Source organism: Nycticebus coucang, chromosome X, assembly GCF_027406575.1.
Source record: "Nycticebus coucang isolate mNycCou1 chromosome X, mNycCou1.pri, whole genome shotgun sequence".
Taxonomy (NCBI): domain Eukaryota; kingdom Metazoa; phylum Chordata; class Mammalia; order Primates; family Lorisidae; genus Nycticebus; species Nycticebus coucang.
Window position 1 is genome coordinate 182,540,544 of NC_069804.1, and position 23,979 is coordinate 182,564,522.

At 50.3% G+C, this 23,979-nt stretch overlaps 1 protein-coding gene across 4 annotated transcripts; it reads left to right on the forward strand.

Moving 5' to 3' along the window:
- The first annotated feature begins 1,017 nt into the window (after positions 1 to 1,017).
- Positions 1,018 to 11,255, forward strand: PRRG3 (proline rich and Gla domain 3). Of its 4 annotated transcripts, none has more exons than XM_053580896.1 (4): positions 1,018 to 1,254; positions 4,212 to 4,249; positions 5,349 to 5,509; positions 5,865 to 11,255. In XM_053580896.1, exons 2-4 carry the CDS (start codon positions 4,243 to 4,245, stop codon positions 6,390 to 6,392), a joined length of 696 nt encoding a protein of 231 aa, XP_053436871.1. In that variant the 5' UTR covers positions 1,018 to 1,254; positions 4,212 to 4,242; the 3' UTR covers positions 6,393 to 11,255. The 4 variants fall into 4 exon arrangements, with proteins under 4 accessions (XP_053436871.1, XP_053436872.1, XP_053436873.1 ...); XM_053580897.1 differs by lacking the exon at positions 1,018 to 1,254 and adding an exon at positions 1,418 to 1,524; XM_053580898.1 differs by lacking the exon at positions 1,018 to 1,254 and adding an exon at positions 3,266 to 3,470.
- The last annotated feature ends 12,724 nt before the right edge of the window (positions 11,256 to 23,979 follow it).

A 23,979-nucleotide genomic window follows, 5' to 3' on the forward strand; every position in this document is an offset into this window, starting at 1 on the left:
AGGCAACCATTCTGAGAACAAGGGACAGAAATGGAAGGGAAAGCCCCATGTCTGTGGCGGGGAGGGTTGGTGCTACTCAGGATGGGGCTGGTGGAAATTCCCTGTATGCCTCCTCAGGCTCATTCCCATGAAAGGCACTCTAGTGCGGAGGGGAGGAGGGGTCATCAATCCTAGCACTGGGCTGGGCTCTAGAGGTGCAGAGGATGAAAAAGGGTCCCGACAGCTTGGAGGTTTTCCCAGCCCCAGAGCTTCAGAACTGTCCTGCTCCTCTCTTAGCAGCCCCTTGCTGTGTGGTTCCTCCTGGGCTAGTGTCATCTCAGCTACCAGTATCTTGTCCCGCCATGCTGAACCTTCTACCTGGTGGCCTCCCAAGGTACCCCCCCATATCCCCCATCTCGCTCTCCTTGCAACCCAGAGGATTCCTTTCTCTCCCCTTTCTGCCCCTGACGTCTCCCAAGGCCATTTCAAACTCTCCGTCATCTCTCCATAAGCCCGTGGGTGAGGCAGGGTTCCCCCCATTTCTCAGATTTCACAGATGGGAAGTCTGCCTTCCCAATGCAGGGTGAGGGGAGGTGAGTGAGAAAGCCAAGGTCACCCAGCCATTGCCGAACGCGGCCTACACCAGGCCCTTGTTCTGCGGGACCAGTGGGGCCCTGCCGAGGTGGGGTCCAGGCTGCTGCCCCTGGCGCCCCTCCTTTCTCCAAGGGCACCGGCCCAAATGGCAGGTAAGCCCGGGTTGACACAGGAGGGGGTTGGGCAGCTCGAGGACGCCTGGCGCACGGGCCCTGGACACAGCTGCTGGAGCCTTCTGCTGCTCCAGGTCTTCCGAAGGCCCGCGTCCTGAGCCACTACTGGGCCGGTGCAGTGGCCAAGGTCCCCTGAACGCCCGGGGCCCGCCGACCAGGCCCCGCCCCCCGGCAGCACGGGCGGGGGCAGGGGCGGCGCCGGCGGAGTGGGGCGCGGGCGCGCGGTGCTGGGTGCGCGCCGCCGCCCCTCCGGCCCAGCTTGCGGGCCCGTTCTCCCAACCCCCTCGGCCCGCTCTCTTCGCCCCCATCCCTCCTTCAACTCCTCAGCCCAGCGGCCTGGCGGCCCGGTGCGCGGGGCAGCGCGACGATCGCGGCCTGGCGATCGGGGCACGGCGGTCTTGGCGGGCGAGGCGCGGGGCGCGAGGCCAGACCTGGCGCTGCGGGGTGCGGGGGGCGGGCAGCGGAGCAGCCCTCAGAGGAGAGCAGGGGCAGGCAGGGGGGTGCCGAGGTAATGGGCAGGGCCTGGGCGCCCGGCTGCGAGGGGCGGGGGCTTCAGGCGCACTTCGGCCCTAGCGGGGCGAGTCACAGGGCATCCCGGGCCGCGGGAGGGCAGCGGGGAGGGGTGGGTGGGAGGGAGGAGACCGCTGGGCTGGGCCGGGGGCTTGGCTGGCCGACGGGGAGCAGGTGGGCGGGGACAGGGGCCCTGTTGGAAGAGGCGCAGCGCGAGGTGGCGGGCTGCGTGCGCAAACAGGCGGCCGCCTCCTGGGCCCGGAGAACGGTGAGGCCGCTGGGGTTGGGCGCCCCAGCCCTGAGAGCATGGTTCGGTGTCCAGGGCAGCCGAGCTGGGCTCGAGGCACTGTTGGGGAGGTGGGGATCTGGAAGCTTGGCCGAGCCAAGGCGCTGGGGGTTTTGAGCAGCCCCGAAGTGTTGTTGGGCCAGATGCAGGAATTCCTGGGCAGGGCGCTGGTGTCAGGCCAAGGTGGGAGAGAACAGGCACTCTCAGGGCTGGCATGAGTGAAGGGGGACAAGGGGGGCCCCAGAGTTTTAGTTTGAGCCTAATTTGGGAGTTGCCTTGTCACTGGGTGGGTCCATGAGTCATGAGATTTGGAGATCACAGAACCCTTTCCTGGCGATTAGTTCTGAGTGACAGAAATAAAGAGGGCTAGGGTTCCAAGAAGTGGTTTGGAGGCCATGCTTTGGGACCCTAGGTGCCCTGGTGGCCACCAGGCTTCATGCTGGAAATTTGGAGAGCGGTGCCCCAGAGTACTGTGATTCAGAAGCTTCAGGCTGGGGTGGGGTTAAGGAAGGTCTTTGTGGTGGCCAGTTCCCGGCCTTCCTTCCTTTCCAGGCTGCCAGGATTCAGCTGTGTTCCTGTGGGGAGTGGGTTAAAAATTCCTTCAGCCTACAATCAGCTATACAGTAGCCACCAGGGGCAGGAGGGACATACATTCGTGACTGCAGCATCACAGTCTCTGTCGTGGAGCATTCACGCTTGCTTCCTCACTGTTGCCATAGTAACTGCCTATTGATGGTGTATTTATAGGGGAAGAAGAAGGCTCTAAATTTGTGGGGTAGGGGAAGGCCTCATGGCAGGCTGCAGGAGCAGTGATGGTGGCCACAGAGCTGCCAATGGAGCTGTTTAGGGGACTTCTGGCTCGTTTGAAGCCGAAAAATGAACTAATTCCTTTAGCAAGTGTGTCAGGATAACATGCATTTGGGTCTACGACAGGTGCTGGTGTGCATGCACCAAAGTTGCGTGTTTGTGACAAAAGGTGACTATATGTAAGCTGTTATGTAATTTCCCCACATGAAAATTAAAGGAGAAAATAGTAATTTTCTTCAATAAGCAACAAATTTTTTTCTCTTCCTTTATTAGTAAAGCCTTTACTCATTCTTTTCAAACCAGATACAACAATCCATTTTTCTTCAATCAAAAAACATGCACGTCCTCACTAAGAGAACCTTAGAGAGCCATGATGGAACTAGAATTTTGAGATATTCCATTTTTGCTCTGATAAACATTGAGGCCAATTTTTTGAGTGTGCAGGCCTGTCTGTTGACAAACTCACATGTTGATAGTTTGCTGTGGGATTCAAATGAGAATGCCTCTTGATGTGGTGTTTCCACAGATAAATGTTAGCTTTGTTGTTTCTCCTTTAGTTTTAAATTTATGGTTTATATCCTGCCTGTTTGTTGGAAGAATGAGAGGACATACATGCACAATAAGATTCTGCAAACATACATGTGAAATTGCATACCACATCATAGGAGAGATGCAGATATGCTTAGCAGCTGGGCTTCTGGGACTTGCCTGGTGGTGTTAACGCCCAGGCAAGAGGGGCGCACTGTGGGTTACACTGTGCCCATGTCTTGCATCCAGCCAGTCATAAAACCAGAGCTTCTGCCTGGGGAGGGGAGCAGTGGGGTGATTGCTCCCAGATGTGGACAGCTCGGCTAATGCCCTGGAATATGTGTGTGAGTGGGTGTATATGCTGCAGAGAGGGGCAGGAGGAGCAGTGTTCTGTGTCCACGGCGCATGTACTGGCTGAGTAGCCCTTCCCAGGAGGAAGGTTTTTGGATAATAGCTCACATTAGAGGCATCTTCTAGTTAGCATCTTCTACTTAGTATCTTACTGTTGATTATCTAAATCCATGTCTTGGTATTCATCTGTAGTGGTCTTCAATGCAAAGAGAGGAGAGATGCCTGGTTCCAGAAGATTCCAGGTATCTGCCTCCATGTCAGATGAAGACAAGCACAGCAGGTTGTCCAGGTTTGGGCCTAATAGACATGCCCAGGGTTGTGAAGAATGCAGTCGTGTTGTGCAGGGAGGAACTGACTTTGCAGGACATGTGTTCATAGAAAGTTCCTGTAAGCCAGTCCCAACCAGGCTGTGGCTTTTCAGATGGTTGCCATTGCTGCCTTAAGCTTTGTTTTCCAGAGAACATGCTTGTCGTTAGAAGTATCTGTGACTCACCACGGTTATCAAAATTAGTTACCAATTAAGGTCCTGCCTCTGTCCCTATCCATTTGCTTAACCTTGCTTGATTCCCCATGTCACTGGGATTCATTTACTGATCTGTCTCTGAGGTTCTTTCCAATTTGAAGGTGCACTCACTGAGGAGAGCTGGAAGGAGGAGCCTCAGCCTATAGGAGTTATCCCTTTTTAAAGAAAAGGGTCAACCCTCAGGTCTCTTGGATACCCCGAATACGTTTTGGGGGAAATAGCTGAAAGGTTTGCTTTGGGCTCTGCTTGGCCTTGGGTGTCTCCAGGAAGAGCTGGGGGGAAGAATAAGCAGCAATAGGAGCTGTGAGTGGCTGCACAGAGGGCGATCAGCACACAGGATACTGTTTGAACCTTTTGACCAGGCCGGGAGTGGGAGGGAGGTTACATCCCAGGGCCAAGAGGGTGCCCCGTAGATATCTGGGAGTGATTTCACCACAACTTTGCTTTTCTCCTTTGCCAGGCAATAGAGCCCCTGGAGCTGAGGAAGCATCATGGCAGGTGAGTTTTTCCAGGCCCAGGCAGAGTGATGGAGGGCCATGCCCAGGGGGCCAAGGAAAAGGCACATGTCCATCCTTCAAGTCCTTCCCATCTTAACTGTCATTGTCCACTTGGCCGAGCAGCAGCTTTGACATCTCAACTCTGGCCCCATCCTGGAGCACATGCTCACCTATGGCTGTGCCCCTCTGTAGGCTGCTGCCAGAGATACCCGAGTGACAGGGCTGGGGCCTGCCTGCCTACAAGCCTGGACACCAAGAGCAGTTGCCTGATATGGGCACTAGGAAGGCCCACCTCTGAGTGAACACCAAGAGCATGTGTCACCTCTTCATTCATCCTCCAAAATCTTAGCTCAGGCTTATGTGAGCGCATAGTTCATGCCATGCTCATCAGCCGGGTGAGAGCTGGGTCTCTCCCTCTGCGGTTCAGAGACATGGGTGGCAAGCAAAGGCATTTTTGCAGGAAGTGTCTATGTCCACTTTCCAAAGGCTGAGACTCCCCATCTAGAACCTTCTACCTCCCATTCCCAGAGGCACTCTCAGGTTTATGTGTGCCCAGTCTCCTGATCCAACCCAGCCTGTCTTCTTACTAGATTGTCTTGAGCAAGACTCCAGCTTCCAGGTGATCTAGTAGCATAGGTGGCAAGTCCAGGTGGAGGGATGCCACCCTGGTAGGGTTTTATGACATTGTTTCACATGAGTGCCACCAGCATCAGTTTCAAAGGGGAATACATTCTCATGACAAGGGCTCCAAATTTCTGTTTCCAAGACAATTCAGGTCCTGGGCATTCATTCACTGATGACCACCATACTCGGCATCCCTATTCTTTTCCTGTTCCTGTGTGTCTTACTTGGTTCCCATATTCCTCCATATAACCAGGGGCCTGGGCCTTGTTATCACAGGAATGTGATAGAGCCATACGAGGCAGTCCTTCCATCCCTTTACCAAGGGCCCACGTGTGCCCTGGTTGAGAGCCTGGAGTCCTGTCTGCTCACTTGGCCTTGTTCCCTCCATGATGGTGCTTCAGTCCCTGGACAGAGCCTGGGTGGCAGGAGCCTAGGGCACCTCCCCATTCCGGTCTCAGTGCGGGCTCTCTCTTCAGTGTTTCTGGAAGCCAAGAATGCACACTCGGTCCTGAAACGATTTCCTCGTGCCAATGAATTCCTGGAGGAGCTGCGGCAAGGCACCATCGAGCGAGAGTGCATGGAGGAAATCTGCAGCTACGAGGAGGTCAAGGAGGTGTTCGAAAACAAAGAGCAAACGGCACGTACCACCTTGGGGACTGGTGCGAGCAGGCCCTGGTGTCTCAGAGGAATCAGGAGCAAGGAAGGAAAGCCCCCCCCAGCCGAAGGCGTGCCCTTGGGGCCATAGAGGGACATAGAAAATGTCCTTATAGTACCAGCACCTGACTCTTGGGGGGCCACTTACTTGGGAGCACTGTCCTTTGCCCTTGGTGCATTCCACAGCCTCCTTGTTAGCTCTCTGAGGCCAGGCGGATGGGGAAGGGTAGGAAGCAGCAACAGGCTTTGCCCAACATGGCACCAGCCTTGCTGAATTCAGGCCTCTGGGGTCCAGTAGGAATGTGAGCTTCTAGTAAGTGACACCTCTTTTTTTGCAGATGGAGTTCTGGAAGGGGTATCCAAATGCCGTCTACTCAGTGCGAGACCCCTCGCAGAGCTCAGATGCCATGTACGTGGTGGTGCCCCTTCTGGGAGTGGCACTGCTGATTGTCATCGCCTTGTTCATCATCTGGAGGTGCCAGCTACAGAAAGCAACCCGTCATCACCCCTCCTATGCTCAGAACCGGTACCTAGCCAGTCGCGCCGGGCACAGCCTCCCCCGGGTCATGGTGTACCGGGGAACTGTGCATAGCCAGGGAGAGTCCTCTGGGCACCGCGAGGCAGGGAGCAACCCCCAGGTGGTGCTGGGGTCCAATCGGGGGGGCAGAACTACGGTCAGGCTTGAGAGCACCCTCTACCTCCCTGAACTCTCCCTTTCCAGACTATCCAGTGCCACCCCTCCCCCGTCCTACGAGGAGGTCACTGCTCCCCAGGAGAGCAGCAGTGAGGAGGCCAGTGTCTCTTACAGTGACCCGCCCCCAAAGTACGAGGAAATAGTGGCCGCCAACCCTGGCGCTGACAAGTAGTGGGATGTGTGTCTCATCCTGTGTGAATGCCTCTTCTATTTTCTTTTTAACTTTTTAAAGACTGTGCCACCACAAAACAGCCTTAGTCTCCTTGTTGCCAAATAATTCCCTAACCGTGGAGTATTAGGAAGTCAGTTGTCAGAGACAGGTGGAGAGGGTTAGGTAGGGAGCATTTATGGTCAAAGTCCACTGGGAAGCCACAATGGCCACAGTGTCCAGCTCTTCCAAATGCTCCCCCAAACCCCCACCATCTTGTCCTCCCGTAAGGGACTGGCTTCTCTTATGCCAAAGGAATCCCCCTGTTGAGTTGATTGTGGCCATAATGGCCACAGGCCCAGTTCCCCAGGATGTGGGGCTGGCTGGAGGCCTGTCTGTGTCTGGAATCCTATGTCACAGAGGTTAGGGAGAGAAGCCAGCCCTCCAGCATCCCTCTTACAAGACAGTTCTGTGCTTTCTGTCCTTGCTTACATTTTGAGGTCAGGGAAAGGATTGAGCAACAAACAAAATTTTAATAGTAATGACAAGCAAATAAATAATGAGTACAATAGAACAAAACTCTAGAACCTGGGCCATTCATAGGAGGCCTGAGGAAATCCATCGCACAGATCTGTGACATTCCCTTCCCCCACACTCCTGGAAGGAGGATGGGGGCGTGTGAAGGATGAGGGGCAGGGTTTGGGCGGCAGAGCTACTTTCTCCATATTTACCAAGGGGCCCAATGTGACTTTGCCTTCCCCAGACCTTGGCCTTCCAGGTGTGTGTACCAGCCATGTTGAAACCACTACCCGCTGGCATGAGCCCACTTACAGCCCTGGAGCACTCTGCCGTGGGGACACTGATGCTCCTGGCCCTGCGTCTGCAGCCCATGGCCTTCCAATGGGCTGAGAAGAGCTGAAATTTTCTCCTTGTGAAGTTGATGATAGAACCTTGAGTGAACTTGGCCTACTTGGCACTGTGCTCCCTGGCTTTGAATTTTTAGGATACTTCCCTTTTTGTGAGTAGGTGCATTGACATCGAACTTTAGATGGATGATTTCTCCTTAAGGATGGTGCCCACCTGGGAGAAGATCCTAAAGTGTCCCTTTTTAAACATTCCTTGTGGGGGAGCCCATGATCTGGGGTCAAAGGCCCATCTGGAGTTTATTCTGCTAGCCTGTTTTCTGTGAGGCTTTGGACAGCAGTGGGGCAGAGGTGACCTGCCCTTTAACTAACAGTGACTGTGCAAAAGATTCTGTTGACACCACCTCCCCCCACTCCCCTGTCCACCCTTCTGGCTTCAGTGCCAAACCATTTTTCCTCTGTGGTGCTTTTAAAAATGTAGCAAATTTTTGTGTGGCCCAATAGAGTGCACAGCCTAGGTCCGTCAGCAACCACAGCAGTTTAAAACCCATTCAGTGGACAGCTTCTTTCTGTCTAAACAGCTCCCCGAGGCAGACATCGGGACTCATTCCTTGAATGCAGCCCTGCCTCGAGGCCCCAGGTGAATTCTGGAGGCCCTTTCAGGCCTGGGGACTTGCTCCAATCTGCGTTTCTGATCCCAGTGAGGCCACCAGCTTGGACAGCTTGCTTGAGCCTGGGGCAGGATTCTCTACCCTCCCCCTGCCTAACGGGCCCAGGGAAGCTTTTATGTGCTTGAGGCACCAAGAAGCCAGGGAGGTTAGCCATTAGGAAGATTCTTCTGGAAATTAGTTGCTTGTAAAGGACCAGTCTCAGCAGAGGCCCTCAGGTGCCTCTGATTTTGAATGTCCACCTAGGGAGTAAATCACCTGCCAGTTGACGCTTTCTGTCCCCTCTCCCCTCCTCTGCAGAGCTGCAGAGATGCTGACCAGGTGGCGCTCCACCTTTCCTTCCTTCCTCTTTCCTTCTCCTGGGCTTCTAGCACTGTACTCCTTTCCTTCCTCACAAAGGGATTTTTGGCCTATAAGGCTCCTGCTTTTTCACATTAGACACCGGGGCCCATTCCATTTGGCCATGTTGGAGAAGCTGGGGCCAGCCCTGGCTCTTTCAGTATTTTTTCAAGCAGGGGCCCAAGCATGACCTGGTAACTGCCGAGAAACTACCCCAATGCGTCTGCTTCCCATTTAGCACAGAACCAGGCATGGCCCCACTGATCAGAGCCAAGAAATGCCTGCTGCCTTTGGCATCTGTTGTACCCTTCCCTGCCAAGCCTCCCAATAGCTTGAGGCTGGGGGGTGGTGGGAGATGGTGGAAGCCTGGGGACTAGCCCAGGGAGGGCAGCTCATGTCCTTTAAGGGCTGGGACAAGCAACAGGGAGAGCCAGAGGCAGTTCCTTAAGACCCGTGGTCCTCAGTCCAGGTGCTTCACGGTGTCCTTCCGGGTGGGGCTGTGCTACAGTGTCTGGCGGGTTTGCCGCGTCCTGTAGGAAGCAGGCTGGACAGCACACAATCAGCGTCACTCCTTGAGGTGCACACTTGGCTTGTATGGATGCCCTGTACATATCTTTTCAACCTGTGTCTTCGTACGGCTGTGGGTTTGATACAATTCTAACTCTCCAGTAACCACATTTTTGTTGTTTTTGGACTCGGTGTGTATGTATGTGAACACATGTGCACGTTGCCTTTTCTCATTGCTTATCTGAGACAGTAGCCGCGTGCGGCTATACTTGTACCAGGAGGGATCCAGTCTGAAGAGAGGAATGTCCCCTCCTGAGGCTGGGCACCTGATGACAGGGCCCTGAGCGAGGAAAGCTAAGATTAGCTATTGGAGCACGCCTCCCCCCCGCAGCCCCGCCAAAGTCGCCACCTTCTGACCCCTCACGAAAGGCTTTGGGGGAAGACACACAGCTCCATTCTGTGGCCGTCCACTCTTCGGGCCCCGCGCCCACGCCCTTTTGGCACAGTGCCCTCCATCTGGGCTCCTGGTCTGTGGGCATCAACAGCTGAAAGAAATCTGAGCCCTCCTGGGCATATTTTTTCTTTTTGTGGAAAGATGTGTGACTACTGACTTTGGGTACGGTGGGGCTAGTTATTTAGATATTTTTAATTAAAAAAAAAAGAAAAGGCTTTAAAAAATACCTTGAAATACGACTCACCTGTTTTCGACCAAAAACTTTTTAAGATTTTTTAAAACAAGAATCAAAATCCTGTCCCTTCCCTGCTCCCCTTCACCTTGGGTTTTCAAAATGAAAGCACAAGTGCAAGAGTGGGGTGCACAGGTGCCCAGCATGTGCACACCACATGCACAGCTGCGTCACACCCTGGCTGAGGGACATGTGATGCTGAGCAGTGTGACCCAGGAGACCGGGGACCTCTTCTACTTGTCTATCCCACTGCCGTTAGTGTGAATTCCTTAGGGTGCTTTGGAAAAGAGGAATGTGCCTGACTTGGTGGGCATTGCCTTTTTGGTAGCCGAGTGTGAGGAATTCAGGATGGGAAAGTGTCTTTTTGTTAACTAGTTGGGTGCAGATGCTTCCTCTCTCCCACTTGGATGGAGATTCCCAACCCCCAGCCAGAGTTGATCTTTTGACAACCAAATAGCATCCCATGAGAACAGAAACAAATCAACACCGCTTCTAGATTGTTCTTTGGTCTGAGAGAGAGAGAGAGATCATGGAGAGAGGCTCTCTCACTCACACAGGCTCTGATTTGTAGGAGCAAGAGTGTGCTGTCTCCTGTGTACTCTCATGGTCAAGGCTGAGATGGAGAGCTTGGCGGCAAAGCTGCCTGTCTAGGCCACTTTTCAGATTGACAAGTAATGAAGCTCCATTTCAGGATTTCACTGACTCTGAAACAAGCACATCCTCCCCCACTGCACTCTACTAATACTAATCACTATAATTAGCTAATTTAAAAGTACTGTAATCAGACTGCTGGCAACTACAGTAAAAGCCCATTAATTTGAAGCCCACTAATTCAAAACATAGAGAAAACCACAACTTAAGATAATTCACAGTAGCTGGGATTCTTGCTATATAAAAACATTCTTCCCGTTAGTCCATTTTCAGGGTCTTCTGTGTATGAGGAATCCAGTTAAAAATGAGTCCTTTTTTCGATTAAAAGGCTCTAGACATTAAGGATCCCGTCACCGTGCCTTCCGCTTTAGGGTTCAGCACTTCTTGTACGTTTGGGTTGATCTTTTGTTCTCTCTCTGTTGAGGGGATGGTGGGTATCGCAACCTTTCACTCTGCTCCTTTACTTCTCCTGTGGTAACGTACTTAGTGACCTAGACTGCAGTATAAAGTAAGACACGTTGTGCATCTTTCTAAATATTGTGTATAGCAGATGCTTCGCTATCAGACTGGCTGCTCCCATCGTTTGCCCCCAAATGTTCTAACTTCGGGAGCTTTTCCTTTCAGAGGCTATGGGTGGCAAGTGTCTCTCTAGCAAGAATCTCTCTGACAATGAGCTCCAAACAACACACCCCCGCCTCACAGTTGTCTCACCGTATTGACATCTGACCGCTGAACAGTGCCTGCCCCCCCGGCTGCCCTCAGCCTGAGCATTAGCACAGACCTTCAGGATAGGACAAATCTCCAGCTGCTTTGGCCTCCCAGTCATCTCCCCTTACAAATGCCACTTTCCCAGGCCTGAACACACATGCTACTTCCCTCTGTAATTGTGAATTTGTGACAGTGGAAACCCTGATATGTGCAATTGAGCTTATAGAAATGATTACTATGAAATGGATCAATTTGGTACCATTTTAAACTGTGCTGTATTCCTGTGTTGACCCTTGTCAGCATTGAGTAATATGTCAGCATTTCACTGGAGCCTGGGGGCACCAAACAAACTTGCTTCTGATTCCTTTGCGCTTTCTCTCTCTTTTTAAAATTGTTGAGTTTAGCTGTTAAATTTTGTCTCTTTCTGTAAAAGAAAATAATGAATTATAATAAAGAGCAAATGATATCCACTTAAATCCTGTCCATGTCATCCTTCCTGGATCCCTGCTAACTCCCAAACTCCCATTGGCTGTGGATGGTTGGGGCAATCTTGTTTTTCCAAAAGTCAGACTGCAGATAAGGAAACAGCCCAAACCAGTTTAGAAGCAGGAAGCAGAGATTTCCTGGGTCCTAAAGTTTGTCCTTGTGATATGTAAGATGATCTCCTGACCCATCCCCCTGGAATGAGGTTAGTAAGATCTGTCACAAATCACTGTTAGCAACTTCCCTGTCACCTGATCCCTGGTTAGTGACAAACGTGTCCCTTGCTCGAAGGATGCCTTTCTTGATTTCAGGGCTGGGGGAGGGGTGAAAGGGCCACATACTCAGGCTTTGCCCTGGCTGGGCTTTTGGAATTCTGAGGTTGGCAACCATCAGGGATGGCTCCAAGGGCACTGATGCCTCAGCCTCTGGACAGAGGAAATCGGTCTTAGCCCCAAAGGCTCCCAGATGTTGGGGCAGAGAGATACGCCATGAGAAGTCACTGGCACAGCTTCTGCCAGCCCCAGTAATGAAAGTAATTCATGGTTTCATAGGGAAAGCCCTGGCAGTGGTTGGACAATGGCAGTGAAATTTGCAGCCTCCTTAGAGGATTGAATGTGGAAGCTAAATGCCAAGAATGGCAGCCAGAGGCCTTGGCTTTCATTCTTGTCCCAGGCTGCGAAGTGAAATAAAGGCTCTTCAAGCAGACAACAGCGCACAGAAGGGGTTGTGTGCTTGTTAATGGACAAGAACCCAAACTCTGTAAAATAAAGAGGTTTATTCTGAGCTGAATGTGTGTGGCTGGCCAGGAGCACATGGCCTCAAGAGACCCTAAGAAAATGTGCCCACAGTAGCTGGGTTGCAGTTTGGTTTTATACATTCAGGGAGACAGTAATTACTCCCTAGAGCCTAAGTCAATACCTGGAAAGCATACATTGGTTTGGCCCAAAAAGGTGTGACATCTTTAAGATTATAGATGGATTTAAAAAAATCTTTGCTTACCTGTTTCATGTTTACATGGATGGAGCTGGAACATACTCTTCTTAGTAAAGTATCTCAAGAATGGAAGAAAAAGTACCCAATATAGTCAGCCCTACTATGAAACTAATTTAGGGTTTTCACATGAAAGCTATAACCCAATTACAACCTAAGAATAGGGGGAAGGGGGAAAGGAAGGGGAGGGAGGTGGGAGGTGGGTAGAGGGAGGGGAATTGGTGGGATTACACCTGCGGTGCATTTTACAAGGGTGTATGTCAAACTTGGTAAATGTGGAATGTAAGTATCTTGGCACAATAACTGAGAAAATGCCAGGAAGGCTACGTTAACCAGTATGAGGAAAGTGTGTCAAACAGTCTGTGAAGCTAGTGAATGATGCTCCATGACCATATCAATGTACACAGCTATGATTTAATTAAAAAAAATTAAGCTGTGTCTAAAGACTTGGACCTTAAGAAAAGGATACATGTTAATCAAGCCATTGGACATTTACCGAAACTCAAGTAACCCGCCGAGCTGACCTTCAGATGTGGCTTGAGCTTTGTCTTGCAAAGAACATCTCCAAGAAGGGAGGCATGTTGAGGCATCTCTGACCAGCAACTTAGCTGTAGGGTATTTCTGGGGTCCCCTTGGCCAAGGAATCCAATTCAGTCGGCTGAGGGGTTAATGTTTTATTTTTCTTAATGTTCTGAACACGGGCTTTGAACTTTAGGCTCTTGCCAGGGACAAGCATTCTAGGCAGTGACTTAGGGTCCCAGGTGAGTCCATCCAAAGAAGAAAATACATTCGAGATGCCCCAGGCTTCCAAAGTCCTCCTTGGACAACGGCCATGGGACTGGGCCTCCCTTGCTTGTTCACTGCTGTACCATATGACCACAGGTGCCGGGGTCAAGGCACTTGAATTGCTTGTAGAGGGTGAGGGCAATACAGGGTCAGGGACTTAATGGGGTGATGGTAGGAGGAGATGGTCCCACCCCCAGTCTTTCCCCAGTCCCTGCTCGAGACAGAAAATCAGGTGAGAGGCAGAGCCTGTGCTTCAGGGTTGGGGCTTGGTAATGTGGGGCCTTCTCACCCTTTCCCTGCCCCCACCTCCATCCTGCACCACTGCTACCCCCTCCTGGCAGCTGGCCTGAGCCACATGAAATGAAGGGATGGAAGGACAGCAGGGAGGACCCATGACCTGTGTTTATAAGTGATCATAGCACTTAGTGTACACCAGGCTCTGAATGTGCATTGACTGAGACAATCCTCCCGAGAAATCTGTGATTTGGGTTTATAACCCACCCTACTTTATAAGAGAGAGAAGCAAAGCCCATTTGTCATTTGGCTGAGGGCCCACGGGGAGGAAGTGTGGGCCCCATCACGTGAATCCAGGTGATTGCATATAGCACTGCTGGTCTCGGGAAGGGTCACCTTGCTTTTGTTTGTATATTGACTGTCCATCTCTCCAGTGTCCCCTCTTCCTCTCCCTGCCTGACTGTTAACCCCATAAGGACAAAGGCTGTGTCTAACTTTTCCTACCACTTCTGCCGCAGAGCACAGCATAGTGCCTGGATGGCAGTGACTCTTCGCCCATATTCTCCATGTGTTAGTTTGCTTGGGTTGCCGTGACAGAGGACTACAGGCTCAGGAGCTGAAATCGCAGAAAAATATTGTCTCATAGTTCCAGAGGGTAGCAATGTGAGGTCAAGGCATTAGAAGAGTGGATTTCTTTTGAGGTTTGTCCCCTTGGCTTATAGATGAATGTCTTCTCCCCCTGTCTTCACAATGTCATCCCTCTGTTCTTCTCTGTGTCCTATTTTCCTCTTTTCATAAGGATATGGTCGTTGGCCTATTAACCTCATTTCACCTTAATTAGCTCTTTGAAGTTCCTATCTCCAAATATAGTCTCATCCTATTGAGATCCTAAAGGTTAGAGCTTCAATCCCTCTATTCATAATCAGTATGAATTCTGAGGGGATGACTTCCAGCCCAGGATGCTCCACTCATGGCAAAGGGAGTCTTTGCTGTTCTTGCCCCAACCTGAGCACACCATACACACTCCAGAAAGCTTGGGGGGTGGACACATGGATTCACTGAGATGCTGGCAAAAACAAGGGCACCTTGTCACTCTCAAACAAGGCCCAGAGCAGGTTCTTCTCTGCCACATCTACACCAACCTGGGACAGCTGCCACGTGTCCCCATAGGACAGGTGGGATTGGGAGAAGAAAAGCAGGACTCAGAATGGATTTCCCAGGGTCCCTCTGTGGAAAGTGATGTGAGAGGCCAAGGCCTGAATAAGAGACAGAATGTGCCTCACAGATTTTTTTTCCTAGATAAAGCCATGTTGTTTAGGGGAATCACAAGACTGGCAGCTCCAATAATGGTGACTTTCAACAGTTTCTCTGAAGAGCTCAAACTGTGTGATGGATTCAGTTTCACCAGGATTTATGTTCTACAAAAATAGAGACTGGGTAACTCTTCATGCCAGCCTGTTTGCACTGAATCACAGGAGCTCAGTGGGTGGGCCAGTTAGTGGTGGCACCCCTGGGTCCTGGGTCTGACAGGGCATAGAGGGGTGGGAATCCCTGCTTCAAGCCAGGCTTCTGGCTGCCTGGAACTCTGGACACAGCTGGCCAGGGCCATAGCTCTGGTGCATGACGAACTTTATGCTATAGGAAGTCCAGAGGACTGGGTGTGGATGCTTCCAGAGAAAGCCTTCCCAAGGAAGGAAGCCATGGCCAACCAAAGAGAAGGCTAAGCAGAAATCAGCAAAGAGGATAGAAGATGAGTAAGCAAGGCAGAGGTAGAGAGTGGAGACAGGCCTGGAGTCCAGCAAGTCCATCTGGTTTGTAAGGAAACAGGAAGACAGGGTAGCATCAGGGGAAGATGTGTGAGATGAGTTGGCAAGGTGGAGGGAGGCCAGCCATGCAGGGCCTTCCAGGCCGCACTCAGAACTGTAGTCTTTACCCTGGTGAGGATGGGGGCACTGAGGGGTACTTTAAGGAGGGAGAGGACATAGCCAGGCATGCTCTACCTGCCGTATAGACAATGGGCTACAGAGGCTCAAGAATCAGAGAGCTTGGAGAGCTCAGGCCATTGCAGCTGTCCAGGCAAGAGATGGAGATAGGATGGACTAGGCTGGGGATGGAGGGCAGAGAGAAAGCTAGATTGTCGATAAAGTGTTTGCTCAAACTTGGTACACAGTAGAGTACCTGACTATTTAAAATGCAGATCCTTGAACTTCACCAGCAGAGTTTGATTCCTTGAGTCCACAGTGAGGCCAGGCACAATCTGCATTGTCACCAAATTACCCAGTTGATTCTTCTGCATGGGTCCTTTGCATCACACTGGAAGAACACTGAATTCTACGTTTAGGAGGCTGAATTGTGCATGGTGACCGGGTTGGGAAGGGGCGGGCAGGAATCGCAGATGGCTGTCAGGTTTTAGGACTAAGTATTAGAGTAGCTGATGCAGCTATTCCCTGGGAAGGTTCATACGGGAGGAGGAGCAGATTTAAGGAAGACCACAAGGTTGAGTCGACTAATGGAGCATGAGGTGTGGATTGTGTTCTGGTGGAGCTGATGAGGGAGGCCTCCTGGGCTGGAGCAGGAGGGGTAAGAGCTATTCAAGTTACCAAAAAGACATTAGTGAAGTCTTGACTTTGGACCCAGTGGCACATGAGGGAGACCAGACAGAGAAGAGGAAAAATGCAGGAGTGTGGGGCCCTGAAAATGGAAGGAGCAGAGTGTGCCTAGAAGGAGAGAGTGGACGATGGTGTGAAATGCTTCTGGGAAGTCAGGAAGAGGACCAAGAAGTGAATTCACTGGATGACGCTGTCATTGGTGACCATGACAACGGCAGTTTCAGTTCAGTGGCAGCTGAGGAAGCCAGCTAGAGTAAGCAGAGGGGGGCCCGGAGGCAGAAACGTGGAGATAGTGTGTGTGGTGAGGTAACCCTTCCCAGGAGCTGAGCAAGGGCAGTCATGAGGTAAGGCACCAGGAACAGGTTCTTTTGTTTTGTTCATTACATTTAGATCATCCTGATTCAACAGTTTGGTGACCTCTCAGTATGCATCGAGGCAGAGTTCTAAGCACAGAGCTGCCCTCACAGACCTGGTGTAGGAAAGATGCAAAGATGTTGAAATGAAGAAGAGAATCACCAGGTGTGGGGGAGAAGCTGGAGAGCCAGGAGAAGGTGACATCATGGGTAGAGCTGGGGCAGGGACCCCAGCACGGGCAAGGCCAGGCCTAGGCCCTGGGGAATGAGTCCCATCCTGTGGTCCCTCCCCTAGGCCAGACACTGAGAGGCCAAGTGAATTGCCTAGGGTCACATCACTAAGAAGTGAGGATCCAGGGCTGACCCTGCTCAGCTGAGGAGGGCCAGGAGGATGGCAGATGGCACTGGCAGCAGGCCATTGAGGCACAGACTGTCTGCTGGCCTCTGTTGCCTAGGAGCAAAGGGCAGGGCAGAGGGGAATAAGGGTTGGAGTGTGTTTTCTGACACTCCGTTGAGCCAGCGCCTCCCTGGGACCTCCTCCTCGTCTGGCGAGGACCCTGGAGTGTTAACTTGACCACTGTGGTTTGCCACTGAAGCAGGGACCTGGTCAGGTTCCAGGCATCTGTGCCTACTCGAGCTTTTCCTTCTGTAAAGTGGGGGCACACCAGGAGGGTTACGCGCTTCGCACCCTGGAGTGCTTGTCATTAGCTTGCAGGCCTGTCAGGACCACTCTCACCTCCCCTCTTCTCCAGCCCGCAGGAACACATGCTGCTGGTGCTTCTGAATGGCCTGTGTCCGAGACTTAGCACCACTTTCTCAGCCTCCTCGTCATGCTTGGCCCTCTTCCTCTGGTCTCTGGTTTTGCTGATTTTCACATACACGTCACATTCCAGTCACTGGGCATGAAAACAATTGAAAGCAGATGGACTTGGATCTAAGGACTCACCACATGGCTGAGGTAGAGGGTTCTGTGAGGTTACCTTGTCCAGCCTCCCTCCTGGGAATCAAGAAAGAGGCTGCAAGTTTCCCTGGACACAGGAGCAAAGTGCCCAGGCCCCTCATCTGGGGCTGGGGTGATGCATGGGTGGCCACTGGACTGTCGTTGTGATGAGAGGCAGGTGAGCACACTCCTCTGGGTTTCTGAACTGGCTGCCAGCTTTTGGAGGGAAGGATTCCTGGAGCAGCAGAGAGAAAAGGGGAGGAGGAAGGAGCACATAGCCGCTCTTGTTCCCACACCAGGGCAGTCAACCAGGAACCATCACCCTAAACTCTTTGCAGCTCCACCTGAGTGGCTGATGCAGCCTCTAATTCCAGGAGGAGCCTTTAGGCATTGTTCTGAAGGGACCCAGAGGTGCAGCGTGATGGCCTCTGGTCCCTAAGCCCCAATGATTGGGTTGCTTGGGAACCACGTGGCATCTCAGCAACCGTGGTCCTGCCTGCTGGTTTTAAGCCAAAGCTGTGGCTCCCTCACTGCCTTTATGCCCATCTGCTGGAGCTGATCCTCCCCTACCCCCAAGACTGAACGAGAATTTCCATCCAATGCAGGGAAAATGTTTCACCAACCCAAGGCCCTTTGGGTGGTAGTGGGTGTAGAAGCTACAGGTGCCAAGGACAACCCCCTCAGGTGGGTCAAGCTCTAGTGAGCACCCACCACGTGCCCAAACAGGCAGGGTGGGGCAGGATTAAGACATTACCACCACATAAACAATGCCCTGCTATTTTCCCCACAGACCCAAGGACTCCCCTCCCACCTGTTTGAGCCTATCCCCACTAGAGCATGAGCTCCACGAGCACAGGGATCTCGCTGCCCTCCCCAGTGCCTGGCAGGTGCTCAGTCTGGATTCAAGACAGCCATGCTGAATGAGAGGAGCCCACATTTGGAGGGTGGGTCCTAAAAGCTGCCCCAGGTGGTCCCACCACTTTCTATTTCCCTTTCTCTGCTCAGAAGGTGGCCTTCCTCTCCCAGGCCAACTACAGTTCTTGCAGTTTGATCCTGTGTCCGTCTGTCCTTCCTGTCTCTTAAGGAGAGGAAGGACAGCTACAAGTCTCTAGCTGGCAGAGGGCCCTGGAGCTCCAGGGATGACCTCAATACCAACTGCTTCCAGGAGCAGGAAGGAGAATTGTTTACAGGTCCATAAGATTTATTAACAATCTGGGAGGGAGCTCCCAGCTGCCTGGGAGATCCGGGAAGGCTCACTCACTTGATTTGGTGCTCTGAGCAGGGCCAGGAGGCAGGAGATCATCATAGCCAGTGGCTTGGGTACTTTCCTTCAAGATAATTGGTTAGAATGACCTCTTACATAGAGCACAACCTCTTTGGAAAAAGAGAAGCTGAGCTCTGCCTTGACACCTAGGCAGCCCTCAATGCCCCTCCCTGAAACCATGAAACACAGCTTGAAACTGTGTTTTAGGTCGATCTTCCATGTGAAGATGGGATACTGAGGCGCAGAGCAGGGCAAGCAACGTGCCTAAAATAACCCAATGGCAAAATTATAAGTCACTTAAAGGTGTGTTAGCCTTGGGCCTGGGTTCCTGCCACCTCCCATTGGTGCTTTCAAGCAGACCACAGGCCAGCCTGGAGTCTGAACAGAGTCTTCTGCTGGCTGAATAGCAGGCAGAGAGACAGACAGACAGACAGACACAAGGACAGACTGACAGATGAGCAGGGAGCAGCCTGAGTTAGACACATGCTCCATGGGCAGCTGGATGCAAAACTTGGATGAAATTAACTGGGTTTGTTTGGTCCCCAATGTGTGGGGGTGTCTGTGCTCATGTTCACCTTTAGGGGAAAAGATGATATGTTTTCTGTGGAGATGCTTGGCTTAAAGGGAGGGAGAGCTTTCACCCCATCCTTTTCTGTTAATAAAATAGCTCTTATTTTAATAAAGATTGAAGCCCTCGAGCAGATAGTTCACGGGAATGAAATACAGAAGATCAATAAACATGAAAAATCGCTCAGGTTTATTCATAATTAAAGCAATATAAATTAAAGCAACAATGAGATAGATATCATTTTTCACCCAGCAGAGTGATGCCTTTTCAAATTGCATAACATCTTGCGTTGACAAGCCTGGGAAGAAACAGGCATTTTCTTCCTCTTGGTGGGGTCCCACCCTGTGTAGCCTCTTCAGAGGGTACTTTGACAATATCGGTCAGTGCAGGCTAAAATCCCATTTCCACTTCTAGGCACTTGCTCCACAGAAACGTTTCCATGTGTGTGCAAAGAGGCATGTATAGGAGCGCTCAGTACTGCGTCGCTCGTAAAAGCGAAAAGCTCTAGACAGCCACATGTTCATGAGCAGATGATGGGGGTTAGGTGGCTATGGAAAATGCTGTGTGGTATTCAAGGGAATGGAGCTAGATCTGGTCTGACATGGGAATGTCCCCCACCCATGGCACACTGCTCACTTATAAAAGTAAGTTGCAGAACAGCATGTATCTCAAATGTAAGATCTCATTTGTGTAAAACACTGCACACTGCAAACATATAAGCCACATGTGTTCTGGACCCCTCCTTCCTCTTCCCAGAAACATCTGTCAAGCCTCCTGGCGAGCAGAGCCTTCCACTGGGGTTTAGGTCTCCGCAGCCCATCCTGCACACTCCACCATGGCCACGGACTATCTTTCTGGACCCAGGCAACATGGAAGATATGGAAGATCACCCTGTACCCTGCACGCTCTACCCCAGTGTTTTGAAACTGTTTTTAATCCCATGCCACACTTGAACCTATAGTCAAATTTCTGTGACACATTCAAATTATGTTGATCGAAACAAGAGTTAAAAAAAAAAGAATATACTTACTGTACTTTGAAATGCTTTTGAAACTAATTTAATTAATAATCTTTAAAAATTTCTGTGGCACACCTAAGATCCTCTCATGGCACATGGGTTGAAAATCACTGCTCTAGTCCTTGAGACACCTGAAGTTAACACACCAGACAGTGAAGGCTTTTCTGAATGGGTTTAGTGGACATTTAGGGCCATTTCAGAAGGAAGTTGTGATGTAGATTATAATTATGAAAGGGTTGGCGTGTAAGACATGCTAAGAGACGAGCTCACAGGCATACAGCAAATTCTGTCTCTCACTTCCTTGGCACCTAACCCAAAAGAGGCAGGCGCACTAAGGAAGTCAGATGCCTCGGTTTCTGTGTGGCCTTGGGGGCCTGGGAATCCGGAAGGAAGTCTCCTCCTCCTCTGCTGGGCCACCAGGGGGCAGTACCTCTAAGCGCACCTGGGTCCAGGGCCCATGTACCCGGGAAGCCCTAACAGGTCAAAGCCAGTTGATAGCCAGAGAGGAATGTGGTCTGGGGTCAGTACCTCAAGGCCCTGTGGTGAGCCAGCTCCCCCCCCACCCCCCGCCTCTCTGCTAACTCTGAGATTTTCTCACAATCCAGCCTCCCTGTAGGAAGGAGACTGAGAGTTCTACTGTCCACGTGGAAGACTGAGGCCCAAAGAAGAGAAAGACCTGCCCAAGGTTAAATCTTGAAGTCATGCTGAGATGAGAGTGCCAGATAAAATACAGAATTTACTGTTGACCTTTTTATCTTGTGTGTTACACAAATTTAAGTTTGCCATTTTTAATTGCATTTTCTATGCAGTTTTTTGAGTTTAAAATCTTACACTCCAGCATGAGTTGTATTTTATACATTTTGGATTTCTTTATAAATTGCTGCAGTTTTTAGTGCACTTAATATTAGCTTGCTTAATATACACTTTTAGACAAGTAGAACAAAACTATTAGAAGAGGCATTTACTCATAGACTATAGCAGTATTTAGTGTATGAACTGTTGTGAATATGCAGCTCTCCTGTCAGTGTGAAAATTCAATGGCAGTATGTTCATCATAATAAAAATACACAAACTACAGCCATCCAGATGACCAAATTGGAACTTTTCTCTTGCATGTATATAATGTCAAATTGTCAGCATGACAAAAGTGACAGATGTTATTTTTGTATCTTTAAAAACCAATCTGTTGTATATGAAGTTTTTTACGTCTTTTGTGCAGATCAGATTTTACACTCACATAGGTAGGAATCTCTACAGTTGTAAACTATGAAATGCTCAGTGTTCAGCCAAGCAGTATGACAGAGCAGTACAATTTCTGTGACGGGAACTCTGAAGGAACAGTCTTCTTGCTTTGCCTTGAAAGTGTCATCAATTTGTAGTGTTAGCATTAACTCTGCGAAGTGTGTGCAGGTACACTTTATAGAAGGACAGGCAAAAATCATATACAGCACGCCTTCAATACCTTTGGGGAGGGGGGATTAAGCACATTTGGCTTACGGTAAATGAACTTTTTTTATTAACTGCATCTGTCTATATAAAATGCTGATATATTTACAGACAACCTGGCCACCTTCATAATTATGATGGAAGGATCAGGTACAGTGCCAGAAGATAACGTACAGGCAATGGCAGGCAGCTCAAAGTATTTCTCAAAAAACGATAACATGTTTATTTTTAACATATTTCTGGAATCAGCTGCTGGGTTTCAAATTTTGGCTAATCGGGATTCCAGGTGATCAACAAACAACACAGGAACCACTTTTGAATGAAACTGATTGTCTTTGAAATTGACTGTCTTACTCAGTTTAAGTAACCTCTCTGAATTTTAGAATAACATGCTGCTTATGATCGAATTAGATATTTGATGTACCAATTAACTGTTGGAAAAAATCTTTGCACCATAGAACAGAAATACCTAAAGATGACATGTTGAACGTTAACAGGCTTTTTCACAGGGTTGACTTGCTTCTTAGTGGAGATGTTAGGGAATGGTTAATACAAATGAATGAAATCAGTAACTAAATGAGACCTAAGAATTAGCCCTTGGATAAAAATCTGTTCTTATAAATCCTGTTCATAAAAATAACTCTAAATTAAAAAAAATACAGGCTGTCCAGTTAAATTTTGAACGTCAGAGCAACCATGAGTCATTTTATAGTGTAAGTATCTCCCAAAGGTTTCACGGAGCGTGCTTAACCTACAAAATAATTTGTTGTTTATCTGACATTCAAATGTACTTGTCCCTTGTATTTTTATTAGTTTAGTTTGGCAACCATGGCCAAGCGAAGCCCATGCCTCCTGCTTCCCAGGCTCCCGAGTCCCACTGAGCACAAGCCGCAGTGTCTCTGCTCCTAAGGTGGCCCTCCACGAAGCTCAAATTTCATTGCAGCTGCTCTGATGGAGCTGGGAAGGGCTTCTTTAGGGGCCTCCAGCAATGCAGGCCCTGCATCAGCTTTGCTCCTGGGAAACTCAGCGGAACAGGTGGGGAGAGCAGGGCAGGCTGCACGGCCCTCTCAGTCCTGGCCTCTCCCTTTCCTCTCCCTTTGCTTACTCCTTTTCTTCTTTTCTTCCCTCTTTCCTCTCCCTTCTCCACCTGGCCCTACCTGTCTTCCTTCTACAAATAGCCTCCCCTTCCCCCGGGGCCTCTGGGGCTGAGCCTCAAATCAAGGGTTCACAACCGGTAGTTGTAGCAATCAGGGTTCTCTAGAGGACAGAACCCATAGGATGTATATGTGTATGTATGAAGGTCTGACAATTAAGTCCGTGAACTCGTCCTAGAAAAACTGCTACATACCTCATTGCTGAATATCACTATGGTCACCTTCAAAGTTCTTCCTCCTAGTTCACCCTTCAAAGCAATTTTGGAGCTCTTTTTCTGGGATTACCATCAGAGCTGTCATTGTATGAGGTTGTATATTTAAGTTCACGAACTTGCCACTGTTCATGTATGCTTGCAGCTTTGTACGAACAACTTGGTAAGGGTTCATAACGTGTCTGTAAGCGTCACACAGCTGTGTCGGGTTGTGGTGGTGCCTTGCCGAGTGGCGTTATTTGCTGCGAAGGGGGGACTCGGCACTAGTGTTGGTGCATAGCTCCCCAAGGGGAGGACTTCACCCGTGACTGTAGTGATATTCAGCAATGAGATGTATAGGTCTTTTTCTAACATGAGTCCACAAACTTAATTGTCAGACCTCGTATATAGATGCACATGAACACATACGTAGAGATTGATTTTTAAGGAACTGTCTCACATGATCATGGTTCTGGCAAGTCTGCCGTCTGTAGGGTAGGCCAGCAGGCTGGAGACTCAGGCAGGGGCTGGGGCCACTGTCCCGAGGCAGAATTTCCTCTTCTCTGGGAATCCTTAGTCTTTGCTCTCAAAGCCTCTAGAGACTTCTAGATTGATTGGCTGAGGCCCAGCCACGTTATCTAGGATTGGTGATCTCTTTTATTAATAAAAAAATTTATTAAATCATAGCTGTGTACATTAATGCGATCATGGGGCACCATACACTGGTTTTATAGACTGTTTGACACATTTTCATCACACTGGTTAATAAGATTCGTGATCTTAAAGTCCACTGACTGTAGATGCTACCCCAACTGCCAGATACTTCCACAGCCACAGCTACACTGGGGTTCAGCAGAGTTGCTCTGGACTAGGGCTGGCCCAGGTGATACTGGAACACACCCATCACAGTGGTTGAATCCGTAGGGAAACTGAGGGGAAATGGAGGGTTACAGTGGCTGCAGGAAGATCCTTCCTCTTCTGCCCTTCCCTCCCTTGATTCTCAAGGTTCCTGCCCAGGCAGACCCAGGTCAGAAAAAGGCTACCTCCCTGTCTGAGGACTCCGGGCTCGGGAAGACAGGATGTGCTCTGCAGAGAATCCCTTCTGATGAGGTTGTGTGGCCTGAATTTAGGACCAGAGCTGGGCTTTCAGAAG

What these genes read in the sequence shown, in the direction of transcription:
- PRRG3 (XM_053580896.1), top strand. An exon ending in TCGAAAACAAAGAGCAAACG is followed by an intron (nt 5,510 to 5,864) that starts GCACGTACCACC and finishes CTTTTTTTGCAG; the next exon opens with ATGGAGTTCTGGAAGGGGTA.